General features: G+C 30.3%; 2 protein-coding genes across 4 annotated transcripts in view; one reads left to right on the plus strand and one right to left on the minus strand.

The window, feature by feature from the left end:
• Nucleotides 1–1045: 1045 nt before the first annotated feature.
• On the minus strand, nucleotides 1046–14153 carry LOC107454195 (interferon alpha-inducible protein 27-like protein 2A). Of its 3 annotated transcripts, none has more exons than XM_043051902.2 (3): nucleotides 14033–14153; nucleotides 5947–5996; nucleotides 1046–1932 (listed from the first exon to the last, which is right to left on the minus strand). In XM_043051902.2, the coding sequence occupies exons 2-3, from the start codon at nucleotides 5966–5968 to the stop codon at nucleotides 1670–1672; spliced, it is 285 nt and encodes a 94-aa protein (XP_042907836.1). In that variant the 5' UTR covers nucleotides 5969–5996; nucleotides 14033–14153; the 3' UTR covers nucleotides 1046–1669. The 3 variants fall into 3 exon arrangements, with proteins under 3 accessions (XP_042907836.1, XP_015926785.2, XP_042907835.1); XM_016071299.4 differs by lacking the exon at nucleotides 14033–14153 and adding an exon at nucleotides 8635–8841; XM_043051901.2 differs by lacking the exon at nucleotides 14033–14153 and adding an exon at nucleotides 8526–8758.
• Nucleotides 3997–22059, plus strand: part of LOC107454194 (trans-L-3-hydroxyproline dehydratase) — a 48924-nt gene continuing 30861 nt past the window's right edge. Inside the window, exon 1 of the mRNA XM_071184452.1 lies at nucleotides 3997–4129. The gene's annotated coding sequence lies outside the window, so the exon portion shown is untranslated. The remainder of the gene's footprint in view (nucleotides 4130–22059) is intronic.

Genomic DNA, 22059 nt, shown 5'->3' on the forward strand with positions numbered 1-22059 from the left:
AAATGTTGATTTCTTCTTTATATACGGGGACCGCTGCTATCTTAGGGGACTGGTTTACATTATGGCTTTAGAACTTAATTTTTTTTTCCCTATGTATATTCTTTAGCTGAAATACTTACGATGGTTTGTGCGATGAAATGGTTGCTGGACAGATTTCAAATTAGTAGTAAAATTCAATACGAAAAGAATTTTGACAAAACCTCGTGAAAATAGTTAAAATTGAAATCAAGGTGCTTCCTAGCGGGCAATGTCTCTCTCTTTGTATACCTGTTAAGGCAGCGGGATGCGATTATTCTTGTTTTCCAGTGGCGCCATCTATGTCCAAGAATTCGAATTTTGCCACACCCATACGTCACGCCCATTCATTCATCAACAGATCGTAATTTTGACCTGAATCAGAGAACGATCTCCAATTCAGTACCCCCAGAGGTATTGATTTGTTATGGGAACATGGAGGACTTTGAGACTCGACAGATTTAACGTGCATCAGTCACCATTTTACAACACGGGAAGTCTTCGGCCGGCGGGGTTCGAATCCACGAACTTTGGGACATAGGCACCGCGCCCTACTGTCCAAGCTATTCCGGCCTTTTGGTCAATATAATTGATTAAAACTGAATAAGGTGTTAGGATTGGTGAAGAATTAGATTATTTAAATATAGCTGTTTTGCGCATTTGGCTTAATTACTATTGAAGTTCATGTGTCGTGCAAGATAAGTATGAAAGGTGACAAAGTTGTTCGTCCAGTATGGCTAGTATAAAAATAATACTATAATAGGAGGAATTTACAATTTGAAATAAAAAATTTCGTTCAATACACATCAAATTAATCTTTATAAAAATTAATTTTTTCGAAAAATTAAACTATATGGGTAAGTTCGAGTTCCATGACATTTGGACTCAATGACGTGAATTGAATCGGTCGTTTAATTTATATAATTGTTGAATTGGTATTTTTTTAGTTAAAAATTATTAGGATTTTATAAAGCTTCACAGAAATTTATCAATATTATATTAGACTTAAATCAATACGAAGACAATGAAATTGATAAAGATAAAATAATTTTATTAAAGGAAAAGAAGTAAATAACATATATTGAGAATATAGTTGAAGACTTAGCTAACAGAATTTTGCAAGGAAAAAAAAGCCACATTTTAAGTGCCTTGCACCTGAGACAAAGCTATAATTTTAATCTACATATATTATCTCACAATAAATACTTATCTAAGGTTCAGAACGGACAATAACTTCATTAATTTAAAATTTAATAAATTGTTTTAAAAATTGCCAAAAAGACGAGAGTTTTCCCCCAAAATGAAAAATATCAAAATAATTCCTAAATTTTGTCAAATTTTTATGAGCCCAGATAATGGCAGCGTTGAAATAAAGCTTTAAAATATTAAACAATTTAAATCACAAAAGCTTTTCATTTTCACAAAATTGTGGCTTTTCTTCATTTTGACGTTTTCCACTATTTTTTTAAAATTAAAGATAGCCTAAACTTGACCTAATATCAAGAACAACATTCCAAAACTTACAATAGTTATAAAAATAGCATATTATTCGCATTAAGAGTTATATCGAGTAACAACAATACTTTCGAAAAATAGCTTTAAAGATATATACCTAACAAGCATTAATGATTGCGGTAAAAAAAATACAGTCATGTTATTTAGGTTTAGAGAAATAGCCAACTATTCCAGCCCCAGCAGTTCCAATAGCTGCCTTAGTAGATGCTGCCAGGCCCAGTACACCAGCACTCTGAAGTGATGCGAATAAACTGCCTGCCGCAACATTTCCTATCGAACTCTGAGCGGCAGCTGCCGCGCTGCCAGCTGCAACACCACCCGCTGTGAAACCAGCTGTTGGCAAAGCAACTGTAGCAGCACCAATAAATACGGCTGCTCCTCCTGCTATTTTTGCTCCAAGAACTGAAAAAAAGTCTAAATTAGTTTTCTTTTTTACTTCAAAATAAATTGTTCATTACATTATAACTATTTGAATTGGTTTATTTACTAAAATGCAATTGAACAATTTTGATATTGAACAGTCACTGGCTATGGTGAGAGAAGGGGTGGATAATCACTTTGATCAGCATGCAAAGGGACCGAGAGTACGAGTTATTGTTCCCCGTTCACCTCTGCTTGTTGTTGTTTCTAATGCGACTTGCCATGGTGAAACCGAGCAAATTTAAGGCAGAGTGTGTGTGTTTCTTGTTTCTCAGTGGGGCTATCTATGGCCAAGAATTCGACTTCTGCCACACCTTACGTTGCACCCGTTTATAGGGCTGACCCATTCATACCTCCATTCATTCATCCACAGATCGTAATTTTGACCTGAATCAGAGAACGATCGATCTCCAATCCAGTACCCCTAGAGCAGTCTTTCCCAAAGGTACGCGTACCCCCAGGGGTACGCGTTTTTATGCAAAGTATCTTGCAACAAACGAAATTTTCAAAAAATTTTGTTTAAAAACAAATCTAGCCGTGAAAATTTACGATTTCGTACTTTTTTTACTGGCCATTTTTTTGCAGTTAACAGTTAATAATTAGTGGTGTCAACAGCCAGTTGTGATATTTAACTTTTGTGTAATTTTTTTATAGTAAAAAATACATTCATTTTTTTACTAGTGGTACACAGCGCTACGAAAAATTTAGAAAGGGTACACAAAAGTCATAAGTTTGGAAAACACTGCCCTAGAGGTATTAATTTGTTATGGGAACATGGAGGATTTTTGCGACTCGACAGATTTAACGTGCATCAGTCACACGGGTAGTTTTCGGTCGGCGGGGTTCGAACCCACGAACTCTCGGACATGGGCCCAGCGCCCTACCGACCAGGCTATCCCGGCCCCGTTCACCTCTTCAATCGCAAAGTGCTATACTTCGCACCCAAGTTGTTGGGTTACTAAAGGGGGGAGCCATCTCCTCTGCAAAAGATCAAAATTGTGATGGCATGTCTTCGAATCATCCTCTGTGATATTTCCCAGACCATTGATAGTAGTCCCTTGAGCAGCTCTAGGGCTATTACTAGACAATTTTCAAAAACTAGGAAAACAATTGAAGTTAATGGAAAAAAAATTGCAGCAAACTCAAGTGATATCAATTAATAAATTTTTTCTCGCAAAGTTTCTAGCTTCAATTCAAAAAATTTCCAAACTAAGGCAACTGGAAGACCTACCCTTTTCCCTGCTGCTTTTGGTGAAAATGCAACTTTTATCCTCTTAGGAGACATGAATGTGATTATGATTGTTGGTGAACATTTCGTCATGTATTGTTGTCATTTTCATTTATTGAAAGATACCGAAGTTATGTGATTTTTAAATATTTTCCTTTGACTTACAAATACTTGTAGCGCCATCTGTCAAAAACTTTACGAACTAAAAAAGGACCGAATTAAAGAATTAAAATATTTGTATAATCCCCTAAATTTACGGCAAAAGTTTTTTTTAGATTTTTTTTATACCTTTACCGTTTACCTATAGTAAATTTCTAATAACTGTTAGTTTAATTTATAGTACAGGAGCAACAAGCAGAAAACAGGTGGTACCTATTCACACAAGGACGAGGACGGATTTTTTTAGTTGATTGCAGGTTTAGTTCGCACTAAAAATCTAGAGAAACGTGTCTTTTGGGTACGAATTTGGAAAAACAATTAAAACTTTAAAAAGAAAGTTATGTGTAGTAACAAAACATGGTGCTTCAAGCTGGTAAATAATATAATATTAGTTCTTAGAAATAAAATTTGTACTTAAATAAGTAGCAGTAATTCTTTTGACACACTAGAAAAGTGTGAGGGTGCAAAATTCATTTTTTTTTTGGCCGCCATCTTGAAAAATTCCAAATAATCGTGACTAATTACTTTTATAACTAAATTATGACTAACTTTATTTATAACTAAATTACATTTGCATCAAATGATACAAAAGTAAATTAGTGGATGATTCCTCAATTCACTCTTTAAATATTCTATAATATGATTACTGTGTTGTTGGTAGGAATCGAACATTCGCAAAATCAGACGAAAGAGGTGAATCAATCCACCCTTACAAGATGAATTCATCACGTCCTGATTCAAGATTCTCCTGAAGTCATCACCATGAAGATTTGATAGTGTAAAATTGTAAAAGTAAGTTTATTTTTCATAAAATGATAGAATTCCCTAAACAGTTATAAATAATGAAACCTGCTGGAAAACAGGGCCTTATTGTCACACGAAGGTGCCCAGGGCCTTGGGCACAGTTTTTTAAAAGACACTAAATGTCTGTTACTAATATTTATTTTTTGATACGCATACTTCTAAGTTTTCTAAAACATAATTAGTTTGACTTATTTTGAATTACATACTTTAAAGAACAAAAAACGCTATATTTATATGAATATGAGAATAAGAATTCCTTATTTTTTCCTAGTTGCAAATAGTATTACTATTAGTATTCTATAAAAGATTCATTATTTAGAATTTTTTTATTGAAAAAAAGGCTATATTTCAAAAACTTATACAAGTTTTGCTTACATTTTATATAACTTTTGAATTTAAAAGCGGTTAATTTCTACAGGGGGGTTCAGGCCATGGACACGATTTCACCATAGTTGAGCCCCGTGGGTTAGGAAATATGTCTGAACGTTTCCTGAAACAAGAAAATCCCTACACATCAACTATCTAGTTTTGGAAATTTTTACAAGCATGTGCAATTAAAACAAAAGACGTTGGATTCAAATCTCTTTCGAGTATTCGAATCAATTATTTTAAAATCTGTTACTTGTATAACTTGTTAAAATCTATAACTTGTATTCGTTGAAAATTGGATATTCTGAGCACACACGAAAACCAGGTGTATACGAATAAAAAATTAAAAATCGGAAAAAAATTTTTTATCTAGAAAACTGCTTACGAATTACGAATCCTGTATAAATTTCGAAAGTTGCTGGTGGATGTTTAGTTATGATAGAAGTTTATGATGCGCCCAACATTTTACGTTTTTAGATCTGACAAAAATTGCATTATTTTCTTCTTTTAACATAAACGCAGTTTTCTTTTTCTTTTTAGTTTTGTATCTGTTGATTTGTAAAAATTTAAAGTGGAGCTAAATTTTGTTTGCGACGTTTAGAAAATACTTTTAATTTGTATTGTGGGTAAACACGTAGATTTGGTTTCTATAACTAATCTGAAATGAAACTAAATTTTACAAAGTAAAATAACTAAATTTTGAAAATAAAGGGGCAAATAAAATGTTCTAAATTGCACATAAAATTTGCACTGGTTTGGAGACGATTAAAACTTGGAAAAAGATTCTATCAAGCACAAAGATCCAATAGAAATCTCAACACTTTAGTTAATGGGAACGAGATTTTGGAATTTTTATTGACAGTGAAATCTGTTTTAGCAATATAATGGCGATAACTAATATGGTATGATGATGATAAATTCATAATTTCATTCAGCACAGAGCTGAGCTGGATTGTTTTAGCTACTCTGAAAATAATCAAAAGTTTGATTGACGATAAGTTGCTTTTGGCAATACATTGAACTGGTAGTGGTAAGCAAATGATAAATCAAACATGTATTGTCATAAAAACCAGATATCCAGTGACGATTTAAGAATTCTAGTTCATCAAAAAAGGTAATAATCTTGATTAACGGTAAATTTCCATTCTCGAAAAAATGAATACAAATATTACTTCTAACGACCAGAAAACAAGGAAATGTATGATTTTATACAGCACTTAATTTTAAATGGGGCTACCAATTAGAATTTAGTAGCCCTAGATAATCAGAAAGCGGTCAAAGTTTTAATTGACAGATTCAGTGCTAAAAAGGCTCGTAAAAATTACTATTTATGTCTTTAACATTGCTATACGATTATTCACTTTTACTTTTCCTATTAAAAGGAAGAAAAAAAGTGATATAAAAAAGGGAAAGATTAATTTTATGAATTTACTTACTTAAAGTGCTTGTTGCAACCATTATTGTCCCAAAGATGAAGTAACAATACCTATTTTGACGAGAAAAAAACAAGGATGTAAACAGGTGATTGAAATTTAAACATGAAATAAATAACAAGCTAGAGATAATTGAAGATAACAAGAGAGATAATTATTCGTAGTAGTTTCAACAAAATGCAATATTATTAATATCAATCGGTTTTGCATAGATAAAATACGTTTTATTTCATAACGAGCTGAATATCAGTTCTTCGTAAGTGGAGATAAGTAATTAATCAACTCAACTAAAATTAATCAACACTACGAAATTATGTATAAAACTGAAAGTCATAGGCCGGTGCAACTGAAAATTTTTTAAATAATTTCTTTCTTTTTTTTATTCATTATTATTTCTTGCATTTGCCAATAGCGTTACATATTATATTCAGCAAACCACGTTATTTTTCATGATTCTATTGTATTTATATAATTTATCTATTACTATTGTATATACAAAATTTACCATAATCAAACAAGTTTCTCCAATACTTAGCCTTTGAAGGGAGTTCATAAAAAAAACTTTTTACCACAGTTTCAATATCAAGCACCTATACTAGAATATTTGATATTGATTAAAACAACAATTGTTACATCAATAAGCCACCAACGATTGAGAATCTGATTGGTTAATTACATTTATTCAAGTGACGTGCATATTACGGAATGCATTTAGAGCATCATGTAAATGCAACCTTAATTTTTTCATTGAATAAATCATTGTTGCTACTTTAATTACTAAAAAAATTAGAATATTGTAAAAATTTAATGAAATAACAAGGCAAAATCTTATATAAAGTGCAAATCTGAAATCATAAAACACCTTAAATTGAAATATTTTAAATATTAATATTTGGGAGGCTCTATAGTTTAGACCCCCCCCCCAAATATTTGCAAGTGCTTCTTTTCACCTATGCTATAATCAGATCCTGACTTTAAAACTCTCCCTTTTAAATACAATTCAAATTTCAAGGTTCTACCACAAATGGTTAAATGAATTATTAGAGGAACACGCGCATACACTAACACTACTTTTATTATTATAAATTTATCTATTAAAATAAAAGGAAGAGTTTCAATTTTTTAAAAGCCGGTCTAGTCAGAAATAAAAGATTATCATCCTCATATCTTTCCCAAAGCGGGCCCTATATTTACATAAGAACAATTACTACTGTAACAAGATTGCGCCATCCAAAGCAAAAATAGCGTTAGCGCTTGCGTGATAACGTTCGTTAAAAAAGGAAATTATGTACAATTATAAAAATATATTAATAATGCAATTCGTTCAATTCAATCTGTTTATTTTAACAAGCGCTGTGCCATGTTTTTACTATTATACGAAACATTGACGAACTTTTTTTTTCATTTAAAATAAACCATATTAAATACGTTGGCACAAATGAAAACTGAAAGGAAACACGGCGTAGAAGAAGTTTTTGTGTAACTCTTACAAAATATATTGAGGAAAATATAGAATTTTGATAAAGTTATGATTAGTTTAATTTCCAGCAGTGTTTAAAAATACAGTTGTTGCATCTGTTGTTGTTGTCTTGTTCTTTAAAAGCTGTTACTTCATGCGAATACACCGATTTGGAATTTCCCAAAAGGAAAATAAATTAAAATCCTCCACCAATCCAAGAAAAGTTTAAATTATTATTTGCAATATTCTTTAAAAACCTTTTTACCAAAATTTAATTACAATTTAATTCAAAACACCATGCTTTATTTTTAAGGTGTCATTAACTATAAAGTGAAACTGGCCAATTTTTAAAGTTTTTTTTTAATTTTAAATTTTTCTAACTATATTCCAATAGTTGTGGCATAATATAAATAAAAACAACTGTTTTATAAAACAATTTAAATTTTTTTTAATAAACATAGCTGTTCTCTTCAATTAGAGACTTAAATAAAAATTAATGTAATGTATTAATGCAGTTCAAATCAACAAGAAAGCATATATATGAAGGGCATCAGGCAATGTAATGATAAGCCACATTTTTATACTGTTAAACATATTTTTGGCGGAAAACATTACGATCTCCAGGTAGACAATAAGATATTTTTGAGTACTGTACTGTTATCAAGTGGAAATTCCTAAAACTTATTTAGTATCTATCTGGAAACAGTACTTAGTACTCCATTATAAGCGACACCCTTTATTTAAAAGAAATACTAAAAAAAGTTTTAAAAAGTCTCAGGCAATATTCATCACTAAGAACACTATTTGTTATCAAGAAAATACTTGGTTTTAATACTAAATTTTAGACCATTAAGAATTAAGAATATTTTTGTTCGAAATAACTAGTCAATTTTTCACTGTTAGAATAATTTCCGCTTGCATTTTCATGCAAATGAATTAAAAGTACGGATTTATATTTTTTTTAAAAAATGTTTCTTTTTTTTCCCTTTTCGAAGGAATACAGACATCTTTTCACTGGCATCGTATCAAAAAGTTTGATAAACTTAAAATTGAAATACTTTTGGTGAATGCATTTATCATACCTATAATGTGATAAAAGTGAAATATAAGATAAAAGTTATACCTTTTTAATGACGATATCGTAAATGAACAGAAATGTAAATCCACGTCTAAACTTGACTGATACAAAGTAAACACAGAAAAATGAGCTATGGCATTCGAACTTGTCTTACCTAACCGAAGCTTGTCGCGCTGCCTTCTTTCCCAGCATCCTTTGCGCGTTCTTTCACTAATTAGGAGACATCGTTGATGTCCTTGGTTGATGTAACCCAGCAAAAACATACCAGACGACCCAGCTCCGTAAAATTGTCGGTAGTCGACCGTTTTAATGCTGGGTGGACATGCGTCTGTTGTCACCTTACACTCTGGGCTTAGTAAAACTTATATAAAAAAATAACTATTTAATCCCTATAGTGATGACACATTTACGTCCGTGTATAACACGTCCGTGGGTTAACATTGTAATACAATACGTTAAAAATAAATACAAATAGGAAGTCTATAAAAAATCTCCTGAATAAAAACCCATTACGTGTCTGTTTAAATATAAAATTGTTGTCTATAAACTCGTGCAAATTGTGTCATTATTGAAACACTACAGTGCGTCTAATAATTTGATCTAATCCGCATCCGGCTTGCACCAACCACAGTGCTGATGTAAAATCCATTCAGTGGTAAACGGATCTTGGGTTAGAGTCCCCTAGCCGTCAGGCTAACAGTGTGAGGTTTTCGTTATTTTCCTTCCGATATAAAGCAAATGCAGTTCAGTTTTATCAAAAAGTCCTTCACAAAGACAAATTTCTCCCAGTACTTAATCCAGGAGTTCCCTTGTCTTCTGGATTGGGTTCAAAATTACAAAGCTACGGAAATAAACATTAGTCATAAACCCAAACAAAAAAAAAATGGGTCGCCTGTTCAACGAAGATAATAAAATAATATATATGCTCTCTCTCTCTCTCTATACATATATGAGAGAGAAAGAAGATAAATTATGACATCAGATTATAGTACGTCTAACAGTTTGCTAGTTATGTTATGCAAAGTTAACTTTTAATAAAATTCTTTTATTCATTATACTCGTATAAATTGAAACTTTAGACTGATACTGTTTTATATGAAGCTTATAAGTAAATATAACTTGTTTACTGATATAATAATTTCAATAATTAGTATAATATTATAATAACTACAAATTAAGTTACATAACGTTCATAATTTGTTTATCGTAAAAGGTTACGCAATAGTGTAGTATATTACAGGAATAGTACTTCCCTTTTATAAATAACAAAAAATTCACTTTTAGTTTTAAGCCTTTGATTCAGAGCCTTTAATTCCAAGCGAATATCTTTAATTGTTGTTGTTGTTGTAGTTAATTTACGCTGCACAATGGGCTTTTGCCGTTTGGGAAACATCCCTGAGGATGATCCGAAGACATGCCATCACAATTTTGATCCTCTGCGGAGGGGATGGCACCCCCGCTTCGGTAGCCCGACGACCTGCACGCGAAGTCGAGCACTTTACGGTAGAACAGTTTAACGAGGACCAATACCGCACACCCTCGGTCCCTAGTCCAAGTGGTCACCCACCCGCAGCCAGTGATGCTTGACTTCGGTGATCTGCTGGGAACCGTGTCTTAACGATCAGTCCACTGCGGGACCAAATATCTTTAAAAAATGAATAAATAAATAATTTATTGGTTGAATAAACTATGTTTTTTCCCCAAAACTTCCTTTTTATGCTTTGAAATATGAAAAAAAAATGTGAATCTCAATTTCTGCATTTAAATGTAGAACTCAGGAAAAAATGTTTAAACCTTAATTAAATTTTAATGGAATCAAAACAAAAACTGAATACTAATTAGCTTCTTAAAATATATATAAAAGAAACAGTTTTAATGTTTTATAATTATGTATAAACTCAATTTATAAATTATGTTACAATTTTTCTTAAGGAAATATAATAACGTTTTCATTCTACATAAATAATTTCAAACTAATTAAAGACACATTAAAATCAATTTGATTACATTTCGATTTTTATATCAAGTTACTTTTCCTAAATTAAATAATACATAAAGCTAAATTATCAAATTCATTTGTCTTCAATTTCTTAAGGAAATTTAATAACTTTTTCATTCTACATAAATAATTTCAAACTAATTAAAGGCACATTAAAAACAATTTGATTGCATTTCGATTTTTATATCAAGTTGATTTTCCTAAATTATATAATAATTAAAGCTAAACTATCAAATTCATTTGTCTTCAATTTCTAGGAAGTTTTTTGATTAAATGACAATAATTAAAAAAAAAATTTTTTTTTGAAGTAAAATCTATTTATTTAGTAAAGCGGGTTTTTTAGGCCTGGGTCCACTTTAACGGATCTCGCTTCAGTAACCTAGGAGTAAGTTACCTTAGCTGCTGTACAGGATGAAGTGCCTGTAACTGAGCCGTGATGGCTCAGGGAATAGAGAATTCGCCTTCCAATGAGGTCAACCGGGTTCGAATCCCAGAGATGGCTGGTTATTACGAATTCCGCACTCAGCTCGCAATGNTTCAACAATAATTCATTCTACTGAAGAAAAGAGGAAGATGTGGTTTCACTTTTTGAGCTAATAGTTTACACATTGAGAAGTCGAGTTTTTCTTTTCTAGTGAAAGTAATTTAAAAAAATAAAATTCAGATGATTCCTTTAATATCGCGCGTTCAACCAAATTGTAGGTGGTTCTGAACAAAAATAAATTTAAAAAAGTTTAAAAAATCAGGAACATTCCGATAAAACGCTTAAAAATAAGGGCTATAAAGTCTAGAAATATCTGACTAACAAAAGCATGAATAAAAAAAAACATATAAGAAGATAAATTTAAAAAAAAAAAAAAAAAAACGAGACTATTTGTCATAGAATTGTTGATTTTTGATGAGAATAGCTTTTGTTTTGAATTTAAGGTTCATACTAATCCGTTACGGGTATTTTAATTTAATTTTGCTAAGTTTATGTATGGTTGTCAAATAATTGTGTTTTTATTTTAAAAAAAGGCTGTATTTTCTATGCAGCTTAATTCAATACAGAGCATTTTTTCTACCAGGTTGTTGTTGTAGTTCATTTACGTCACACTAGAGCTGCATAATGGGCTATTGGCGACGGTATGGGAAACATTTCTGAGGATGATCCGAAGACATACCATCACAATTTTAATCCTCTGCAAAGGGGATGGCTCCCCTGCTTTGGTAGCCCGACGACCTGCACACGAAGTCGAGCTCTTTATGATAGAACAGTTTAACGAGGACCCATACCGCACACCCTCGGTCCCTACACAGACTGATCTAAGGGGTGACCCATCCGCACACTGACCGCAGCCAGTGATGCTTGACTTCGGTGATCTCTTAACTGCGGGACCTTTTTTTTTTACCAGGAAAATCAGAATTACGAACTCTGTCTTAGATACCGAACATACTAATATAGGTACAAAGTATTTTTATCAGTAAATTTGGAACGTGCCTATTAACATGCATGCCCTCTCGCAAGTATAAGAACAGGAGAAAATTGCCTTGATGTTGAAAATTTAATATATCTTCGAGCAAGTCAGATCTTGCTAAATAAAGTAAATCACTTTTCATCTAGATGTTTTGTTCATTATTTCAATGTGTTGTTAAGTGATGATTTTAATTTATTAAAATGTAGTTGTTTTTACACCCCATGCGAAGATCGGGCATTCATCTAGTATCATTATAAAATAATTTAATGTGTAATAGTTTAAAATAGTTTAACGTGTAAGATCCTAATAATTGTTTTTAATAAAATAGAACGTCATCAAAACCATGTTCAGATAGTCATTAAAATTTGTGAATATTATTATTGTACAAAATAAGAAAAAAAGTGAGGGAAAAAAAATTTTCCTCTGAATTTTACACTTAGAAGTTTATTTTTAAATTTCTTTTTTTATTTTCAATGTAAAAATGCATAATGGTTTTGCTCCAAGGTTCGTTATTTTTCTAATATAGTTTAGAAAATAATTTCGATTTAATTTCAACTAAATAATTGTTTTTTTAAACCTTAATCCGATTTTTTTTTAAAGTACCATAAGAAATTCTGCTTATAATTAGTTAAATATTATTATTGTAATTGAAATATTATCAAAAAAATACATTTCAAAAGATATTGCCACATAAAAAAATTTTTGTTGTAATACAAGAAAAATGATTATTTAAAAGAATGGAGAAAAAAAATGTATTATGTCTGAAAATCTGTTTAAATAAATAACAAAATAATTTTCATTTTTTTCTTTCTATTTTGAAATTAAAAAAAATTTTTTGAAGAGACAAAGTAAATTGAGTTGCCTTATACTTTGCCTGAACTGCAGGTTGACAAATATATGCATACTGAATAACACAATTTAACCAATGATTAAAAAATAAATAACAATTCACTGTTTGAAAAGACATTCTGAATTTATAATTAAACAAATCTTTTTATGTTACTTTCAGATTCAAAAATATTAAAATAACTGTAGTTTTGAATATTGTGCTTCATGGTTCATTACATTCATGTTTTTTTTTAAAAACCTTTTAAATAGCCATTTTTTAAAGATATTATAAATAATGAAAAAACTACATTAGAACTTCTCTTTATTTTTTTAAATTTTTCATTTACTCTTTTGTAAAATAATTTCAAAATGTCATTTTAAAAGTCCTGCAACAAGTACTAATGTAAATTATTAACATAACCATACGTCTATGCTAAATTATAAATTTAAAAATATCAATAAAATCAAACAAACTCGTAAAATACTCTGTAGATTTTTAAATTGATGATTTTTTTAAAAAATATCATTTGACTTAAATCAATGAATTAAAAAAAAATCATTTAATTTAAATCCATTATTTTCATATGTGTTTTTATAGAAAAAGCGTTTTGTCTAAAATATTTCATAATAATATTTGTATTGAATCAATAGACAAAAAAAAAGGTAAGAAATGTTTATTTCATAAAGTTAACTGTTACCAATGCTACGAATTATGTAATGCTAATTAATGATATAAATCTAAATAATGCGGAAACATAACTTTAAAATTAAAAAAAATTGCAAAAACATGCAATAAAAAGAATTTGAAGCAACTATGTTGAAAGTTTTTTATTTGATTTAAAACCGTTCCTATCGTTATACCACTTAACTTACAGTAATAGCTTATTACACAACTTAATATCATTATTATGAATTTAATTCTGATTCAATTATAATGTTAATCATTTTACTTCACGATGGAATTAATACTATTTCATTTAAAAACTTCCCGATCACGAATAATATTGCTTAAAATAATGCTTTGTAAAGAGTACAATATTCATTTTATGCATTCCATTTCTAGAGTAACAAAAAATAAATCCTGCATCTGATTAACCAAATTTATTTAGCCGTAGCTTACTTATTAGTGTAAAAAACATCGAAGTTTATAGACCCCGATTTGGAGATCTCCGAAAAAAGTAAATTTTAAATATTCTCCTTTCTCATTATAAATATTGGTTTATTCCAGGAAAATAAATATTGAAAAGATAAGAAAAATCTGTACTTACACTGCCAATAAGATCTAACTAAATGTTTGGATGAGCGCGTCGTGTCGTCTAGATTTTTAAAATAGGGAAACCCCCTTTCACTTGAAGCTTTAGAAGAGCGTCAACCTTATTGGCCTAGAGGTGTCTGAACGTCACGCATTACGTCATGCACTTCGTTCTTTTCCAGACAGATTTGTGTTTTGTATTTTCGTCTGCCATTCTTTAAAAATCTGTTTCATTTTTTTTTTTTAACACTTTTAGGAAAGATGTATCTTTCTAATTTTTAATGTATAATTTAATCGTAAATAAAATAGCATATTTGAGTTTTTGTCGTAGTATTATTAAATTTATAATCAAACACAAAATATGTTCTGATTCAAAATAACTACTTCAAATTTACAACAAATGGTACATATTTTTTGTAAATGGTACATATTGTCTAAAATAAAATTCAAGGAAGAAATAACTATAAAATTAATCCGTTAACAGCAAAAAAAATGTCAGAGTAATTTAAACTATTTAAAATTAATTTTAAAAAAAATTCAACAAATTTCCTGATAGCATTTTTTAATTCATTAATAACAAAGCTTACTTACATCAAAATATGACTAACGTTACATTTTTTAAAGAACAAAATTTTGTGAAGCAAAGGTTTAACATGTTTATTTTATAACACACAATGGGTATAGAAATTACAAATCTAAGCATTGTTGAAAAAATTTAAATTTCCAATGGAAATTATTTTAAGTCACATCTGTCATATAATCACCCATTTTATAACTTTTTTGAGACTGAAACCAAACTTAATTTATACCGAAATTATTATTCATTATTCTTTTTATGCTTATTTTTACAAACTCAATATAAACTTCAAATATGTTTATAGATGCGAAAAAATTAGAAACAAGAAATTTTTTTAAAGTTAAGGGTCTTCTTTTAACGAATTATGCATACAAATTTCAATATTTCTAAAAATAAATTATATTTATTGTTTCCTTTAGTATTGAAGTTGGTCATTTAAAGTTTGTTGCAAAATTTTAAATTGCATTCCCTGACTTTTTATCCTCATTTCAAATTCCCTGACCTTGCGAGAACCTTGTTTAGAAATCTGGGCTAAGTTAATTTGAAAAAGTGAATTTAACAGCATTAACTTATATCAATTATAAAATTAAAGCATTCAAACAAAACAGCATAAAAATAAAGCTTTCTCTAAACCGCCCATTGTTTTATATTTTATTTTATAATCGGCGTCGAAAAGCCGACTCGATTCTAAATTTACGACTATCAATGTTCAACTCTATAGCCTTGCAATTTTGAACCCAACCCAGATGACAAGGGCTACTTACCGTCAGATGGGGTGACTTTGTGCAAACTGTCATTTTTTCAATTTTTGCGTCGTGCCATCTAGGGGTATTTTTTTAAGCTTTATATCAACTGATTTGAGTTGTCAACATAACGAACTAATGGTTTACCAAGAACTGGCAATGTAAATATCATCGTTCTTCGAAAATTGTGAGCACAAGTGACAAACAGTTTCAAATTTTATTAACGTCACAAAATCGGAGGCTGGAAAGTCTGCTCGGTTGAAGAAGTTCTCGTAATCCTGACCAGGAAGGTAGGTTATACTTTAGAAGTCTTAGCAATTGAGATAACAAATCATGCATAATTTTTTGCTTTTAATTATTATAATGCTAGTAATTGAAAAAGATGACAGTTTGCACTAAGTCACCCCTCTTTGCACAAAGTCTGACGGTATGTTTCATCTTATTCACGTCCAGCAAGTCTTGAAAATGGGTGCCTGTTTCTAAATGCTTGAAACCTGTCAACTGTTATTTCTTTTATTTATATATTATTTTTGAATCGTATGAAGTTTTTAATCAAGTAATATCCTTATCGCTTCAGTTTCTTCGGATTATTTATTTAATACAATGATATTAGTTTATTTCGTAACCGTTACTGTACAGTTTCGATGTAGATATTATGGTAAGAAATTTTTTTACAGCCCCTGAAAGAATAAGTACTACAGAAAATTGTTCGATACTGGAATATTTTGATTGTCGCCCCCCGAGTTGTCCACTAGCAACATCATCGCACCAAATGATATTGAATACAGTTTATCTTTATTCTAATGGAATAAACTAGTAAAAACAGTATGTTAAATCCAATAACCTAAAGCCACCGAGAATGATAAAATATAAGATTATATAAAATAAAAAAAATTGGAATCGTTTTAATTTTATTGAGTTGGTATACGTCTTTCAGTATTCTGTAAAATGTTTTTAGTATTGCACAAAACTAATTTTTTTTTCTTACTTTCACCCCATACGAAGAACGCATATTCAGCTAGTAAAATAATAAATCCAAACATTAAACAAAAACAGAGAGAGAATCTTGAAGATATGACAAAATACAAAAGTATTTATTTCGAAAAAATGGTCAAAGGAAAAACCTTGACTTATCTACAAAAATTATAATAATTACATTTGTTGCTAGTTAAGTAGCATGGCAAATTTAAGCTCTCTTTAAATGTAACCCTGCAACCATATCGGTAAAAAACAAATCGCTCACAAAATTATTCAATTTTAAACTCCATTACTTGAAGAAAGTGTATCTGTGGCAACCGTTACTATGGCAATCATTTGATTGGTTTTGAAAGTGATTTTTTTTTTTATATAAGGAGAGATAATACGTTTTTCTCCAGCGTTTGTTTTAGTTTGCACATGTGATACTTTTAGACACAAGATATTTTTATTTTGTTTATCAAATTATAACTTCTTTAACGCGTATTGCTTAGCTGTACTTGAGGATGAACAATGAGAGAAAATTGAGCCCTGCCATTGAATGGTTGTTGGCGACTATTCACTGCCATCAGAAGGAAAGAAGGTTCGTTTCTTTTTTCTTTTATTTAAAAAAGAAATCAACATGAAAGAATTCGTCTAGCGGTTCATTTTAACAAAGAAGGCTTTCCTTAGTGATCATTGCTCTATATGCTGCAAAACCAGCCACAATATTCAAAGATCTAACTAAATAATCTCTTTTCATATTCTTAAAACAGATGTTCTTCAAAAGTAATTTTTTTTTAATTCTCAAATAATAATCTAAAATAAAAATTAAATTACAAAGGCGTATCAAGAAAATATAAGCTTCATCAATTATAAGAAGAGTTTGAACTATATAAAACTTTTGTTGTGTAACATGGTTGGGTATTTATATGCCTGTATGCTTTTACTTAAAATTACCCAGTTAAATACTCTCACACACATAATGAGATGCAAAAATTTATTGCATTTTTAAGATTAAATCATTAGGAACACATTTTGCATTAGATGAGAAATCCAATCACAGCTCCCAATGCTGATCCAATTGCAGCAAAGCCAGTAGAAGCCGCAGCAGAGACACCTGTAGCACCAATGCTTTGCAGGAATGCAAATACGCTGCCAGCTACTACATTCCCTATACCACTTTGAATCCCGGCTGCAACAGATCCTGCCGCTACTCCGGCACCTGTAAATCCTAAGAAAGAGAGAACTGCTGCAGGCAAAGCAACCAGGCAGACACCTCCAATAGCAGCTCCTGAAAATAATTTTATATGTAAGTTTTTACAATATATATATATCAGAGTGCGTAGTCAGATTTTTCATCAAAAAATAAGCAGCTTTTAAGTACTTTTTAAGCACTCAAAAAATATTTTTAATCCCTTTCAAAAAAAAAAAAAAAACCTCATAACTAGGCTCTGTGCAGCAACAAAAATTATTTTTTCTATCGTTTTGAAGTTCTTAAATTATAAACATAAAATCAATAAAATTCAAAATCATTTTCAAATGCATTTTCATAATCATGATAAAATAACTAGTTTCTGATAAATATTCCAAAGAAAATTATAAAAATCATGATTTTTTGTAATTTAGAACGACAATCGATACGGCAGATCGATAAGAAAAAAATCTCTTCTAAAAAGATAAAAAATTAAGTACTTTTTGCAAACACCATATAAAAAAAACACCCTTAAGGGCTTTTAAAAAACGTAAATCAAAAATAAGCACCTTTAAGCACTTTCTAAAAATGCTACGCGTTATTTATATAGTGTTTTATAATAACCATCTTAAATTCCAGTAAGCGGAGTACGTGAGTTTTTTTTATCTGTGAATAAAATCGTTGCGTCAAATACTTACATTAAAAATCAGTTTCATTTATTCAGAAAAAGACTAGAAATGATTAAAAATGGTTAGAAGTTTTTGAAATTAAGGGAATTATAAAAAGCTAGGAAATATGCAATGTTTATAATAGCCACGTCATTGGACGACTAATTTGCACTCAAAATACAAATGTCATGGATTTAGAAAACTGTTGTGGCAAGAGATAGTGAACACGCATGTCAACGAATAGGTAATTCAGAGTAAGAAAATGTGGAACCGATTAACAGCGAGTTTGTGTAAGTGAATCAGCTGCACTGTTAGAAATTTCTCAGAAATTTTTTTTCAAATAACAATTTATTGAATGGTTATTTTTACCATATTTAATCAAAACAGTCAAACAACCATGAATAAAATTATAGTCAAACTGCTAAGTTTAAGAAAAAGGGTTTATTAACTGCTTTCACCTAACACCGATCTCCTATGTTAAATATATATTTATTTATTTTTTTTACGTTTTTGAAAAATGCTAGCTGTAAATGGCTAAAAAAACCGGATAGTTTTTTATTCGTGGTTTTATAACCATACTTTTTGTAAATGATTTCAAATCCATAAGGGGGAAAAAATGTTCTTGACCATAAACTTTACGGTTAATTGGACGGACAGACAGCTGTCAGTCATTTTACCATAATTTTAGAATGAAAATTTTAACAATGTAATCAAAGGTTAGTCAATACCCAATATGTCTATTTAAATAGATCGCAATAACAATTTTTTAACTTCTTATATTAATTTTCTGTATGCAACGAAGAAAAAAAAAAGATTTATCTTTCATAATTTGTAATAACAGGGGTTAATTTATTAGAAATTCGGATTCTTTAACCGACCCTTCAAAAAAAAGTTTATCGTTTAAATGGTTATCACAAAATATTTTCCAACAAAAACGTACCTTTCACAAAATATTACATTGAAACAACTGGTGTTTAAAAATCCTTTAACAAAATTGTTTTCTTTTTTGTTTAAAAAACGCTGTTGATGACGTCTTTAACTCATAATTTTATAACTGCAACTCACTGAAAGACAGGTTTTTTTTTCTCACAAAAAACAGAACCTTATTTTCACACATTCAAAAAATTATAACTAGATTTTTCACAACTTCAATCTGGAATAACTCTTGTTAAGTAAGAAAAAGTTATGATAACTGTATGAAATCGTCTTTTATCAGTGTAGTGAAAAATTATTTTAACAAAATAGAACTAGAAAGCTTTTAAATTATAACATTAATACAACCGTGCAAATGAAAAATCAACATCAGCAACAACAAAAATTCGAAACTGAGATTTTTTTTTATATGTTAGGCACTAAGACTGGTGATGTTAAGATTTCAGCATCGCGATGTATCGTCACTCACTCTAACATCACGATATTTCGATGTATCGCGATATTTCATTACACTAATATTTTGAATTTGGTATTGTGTAATTTCGAACTCTTGCACTTTTTGATTGATAAATTGCGACAATTATATTCTTGTAATAAACGATACATTGAAAATAAAAAAATGATACATTGAAAATAAATTTAAAAAAAAAACTTATGAACAGCTGGAGCTATAATGCACGTAACTTCCCATGTACCCCCTCCTATCTCAAATTTAGTTCATTACTATCAATAATAAAAGAAGAAAAAAGCCCATCGCTCGAGCTAGCGTTCATCCATTTCATGGTCGAAAGATATCAGGGGTCTGTCCAGACATTTGGTGATAGGTCCGTTTTTGTAAAATTGTGAAAAAATTACTCGTAATTTGTGAATATAAAATAAGCGTTAAGTCATATTCTTTCAACCAGGGTCCGCTTTTGCGAATTTGTGCGAATAGGGTCCGTTATTGCAACGAAAACTTTTTTAAAGAGTTTTTAAATTGTAAAGACATACAAGATTATGCTCAACACTGTAAAATTATAATTAAAAAAATTAAATTTTAAAAAATAAACAGCAATTGCAGCAACTAAATTAGNCTTTCTTCCCCCCCCCCCTCCCTTGTAAGGATTTATTCGAGAAACAAAACAATAATGACGATAAACAAATTTGTGAAGGGTCCGACTAAAAGATAAATTATTTTGTGAAGGTTCCGTTTTTAAGTTAAAATATTTCGTGAAGGGTCCGTTTTTATGAAAAGATATTTTGTGAAGGGTCCGTTAACGGACCCAAATTTCTTCTAAACAGACCCCTGGATATCGAAAATAATGCTCATCATCGCGCGTGTAGACATCGCGAAACATCCACATATATCGGTAAATCTTAATTTTCGATGCTTTGAAAAATTGCCAATCCAAACATCGAGTCGGCGATGATTACATAACATCGATATTTTCCGATACATCACCCAGTCATATTAGGCGCATTATAATAAGCTATGTACGGCAAAAAATAAATAAATTATAATGATTTAAAAAAAATAAAAGTTGTGATCGCCAAATTACGATCACATTGCAGTGGTCTGTCCAGACATTTTGTGAAAGGTCCGTTTTTGTAAAATTTTGAAAAAATGACTCGTAATTTGTGAATATAAAATAAACGTCAAGTCGCATTCTTTCAAACAGGGTCCTCCTTTTGTGAATGTGTGCAAATAGGGTCCTGTTATTGCAAAAAACTTTTTCAAGGAGTTTTTAAATTGCAAAGACATACAAGATTATGCTCAACACTGTAAAAATATAATTAAAAAAAAATACTTTTAAAAAATAAACAGCAATTGCTGCTACTAAATTAGAGATGCAACATATAAATATTTGGTATTTAGCCTATACTGCTGAACGCAGAATATTCATTTCGGACGAATAAAGGAAAAAGCGTCTGCCGAAGACAAAACTTAGTTTGTTTACATCCGTCTGTCTTCCCCCCTCCCTTGTAAGGATTTATTCGAGTAACAAAACAATAATGAAGATAAACAAATTTGTGAAGGATCCGATTAAAAGATAAATTATTTTGTGAAGGGTCCATTTTTAAGTTAAAATATTTTGTGAAGGGTCCGTTAATGGACCCAAATTTCTTTTAAACAGATCCCTGCATTGGTCAGATGATTTTTCTTTCTGAATTGACTCCGTTAAACGTCACAACATTTCAAATCATCATGGATTGCAAAAACTGTCTCAATTCATGTTTGTCGTAGGATTGGTTTTCATATCCTGCCCTATGTACGTGCTTCAAGACGTACTTTTTCCTTCTTCAGTATTCATATTTATATTGAAATCACGGTCAAGCCAGTCATTATACGTTAATAATAAAAAAAATATAAAAATACGAAAATTATTATGATGCAAAGACATTAAATATGCCTGCAAGTGAAAATAAAAAGATTATACAGCAGCGGTCGCCATAGCAACGCATGCGCACTGTTTACTATTACTCTTGAACACAGTGGAAAAGTGCGCGAACGCCATCAAATCCAAAACAAGACCCATTTTGCCAATGGGTAATAAATAAATCAGAATACAATTTTTTCAACCCGTTTTTGAGATTATATTTTAACGTTCATAGTATTATCAAGCAGTGTTTTCACTACAGCGCGAGAATCTCGCCTATTTTGTTCTTTTCTCGCATTAAAAAATTATTACTGCGAGAAATTCGCGCATTCTATAAATCAATTTCAAAATTCGCGAATTTCTCGCATTTTGGAAGAAGCTTCGAATTACCAGGGGTCTGTCCAGACATTTTGTGAAAGGTCCGTTTTTCGTGAAATTTGTGAAAAAATTACTCACATTCCTTCAACCAGGGTCCGCTTTTATGAATTTGTGCAAATAGGGTCCGTTATTGCAAAAAAAAACTTTTTCAAGGAGTTTTTAAATTGTAAAGACATACAAGATTATGCTCAACACTGTAAAATTATAATTAAAAAAATTAAATTTTAAAAAATAAACA

The sequence above is a fragment of the Parasteatoda tepidariorum genome, chromosome 8 (genome assembly GCF_043381705.1).
Source record: "Parasteatoda tepidariorum isolate YZ-2023 chromosome 8, CAS_Ptep_4.0, whole genome shotgun sequence".
NCBI classification, from domain to species: Eukaryota; Metazoa; Arthropoda; class Arachnida; order Araneae; family Theridiidae; genus Parasteatoda; species Parasteatoda tepidariorum.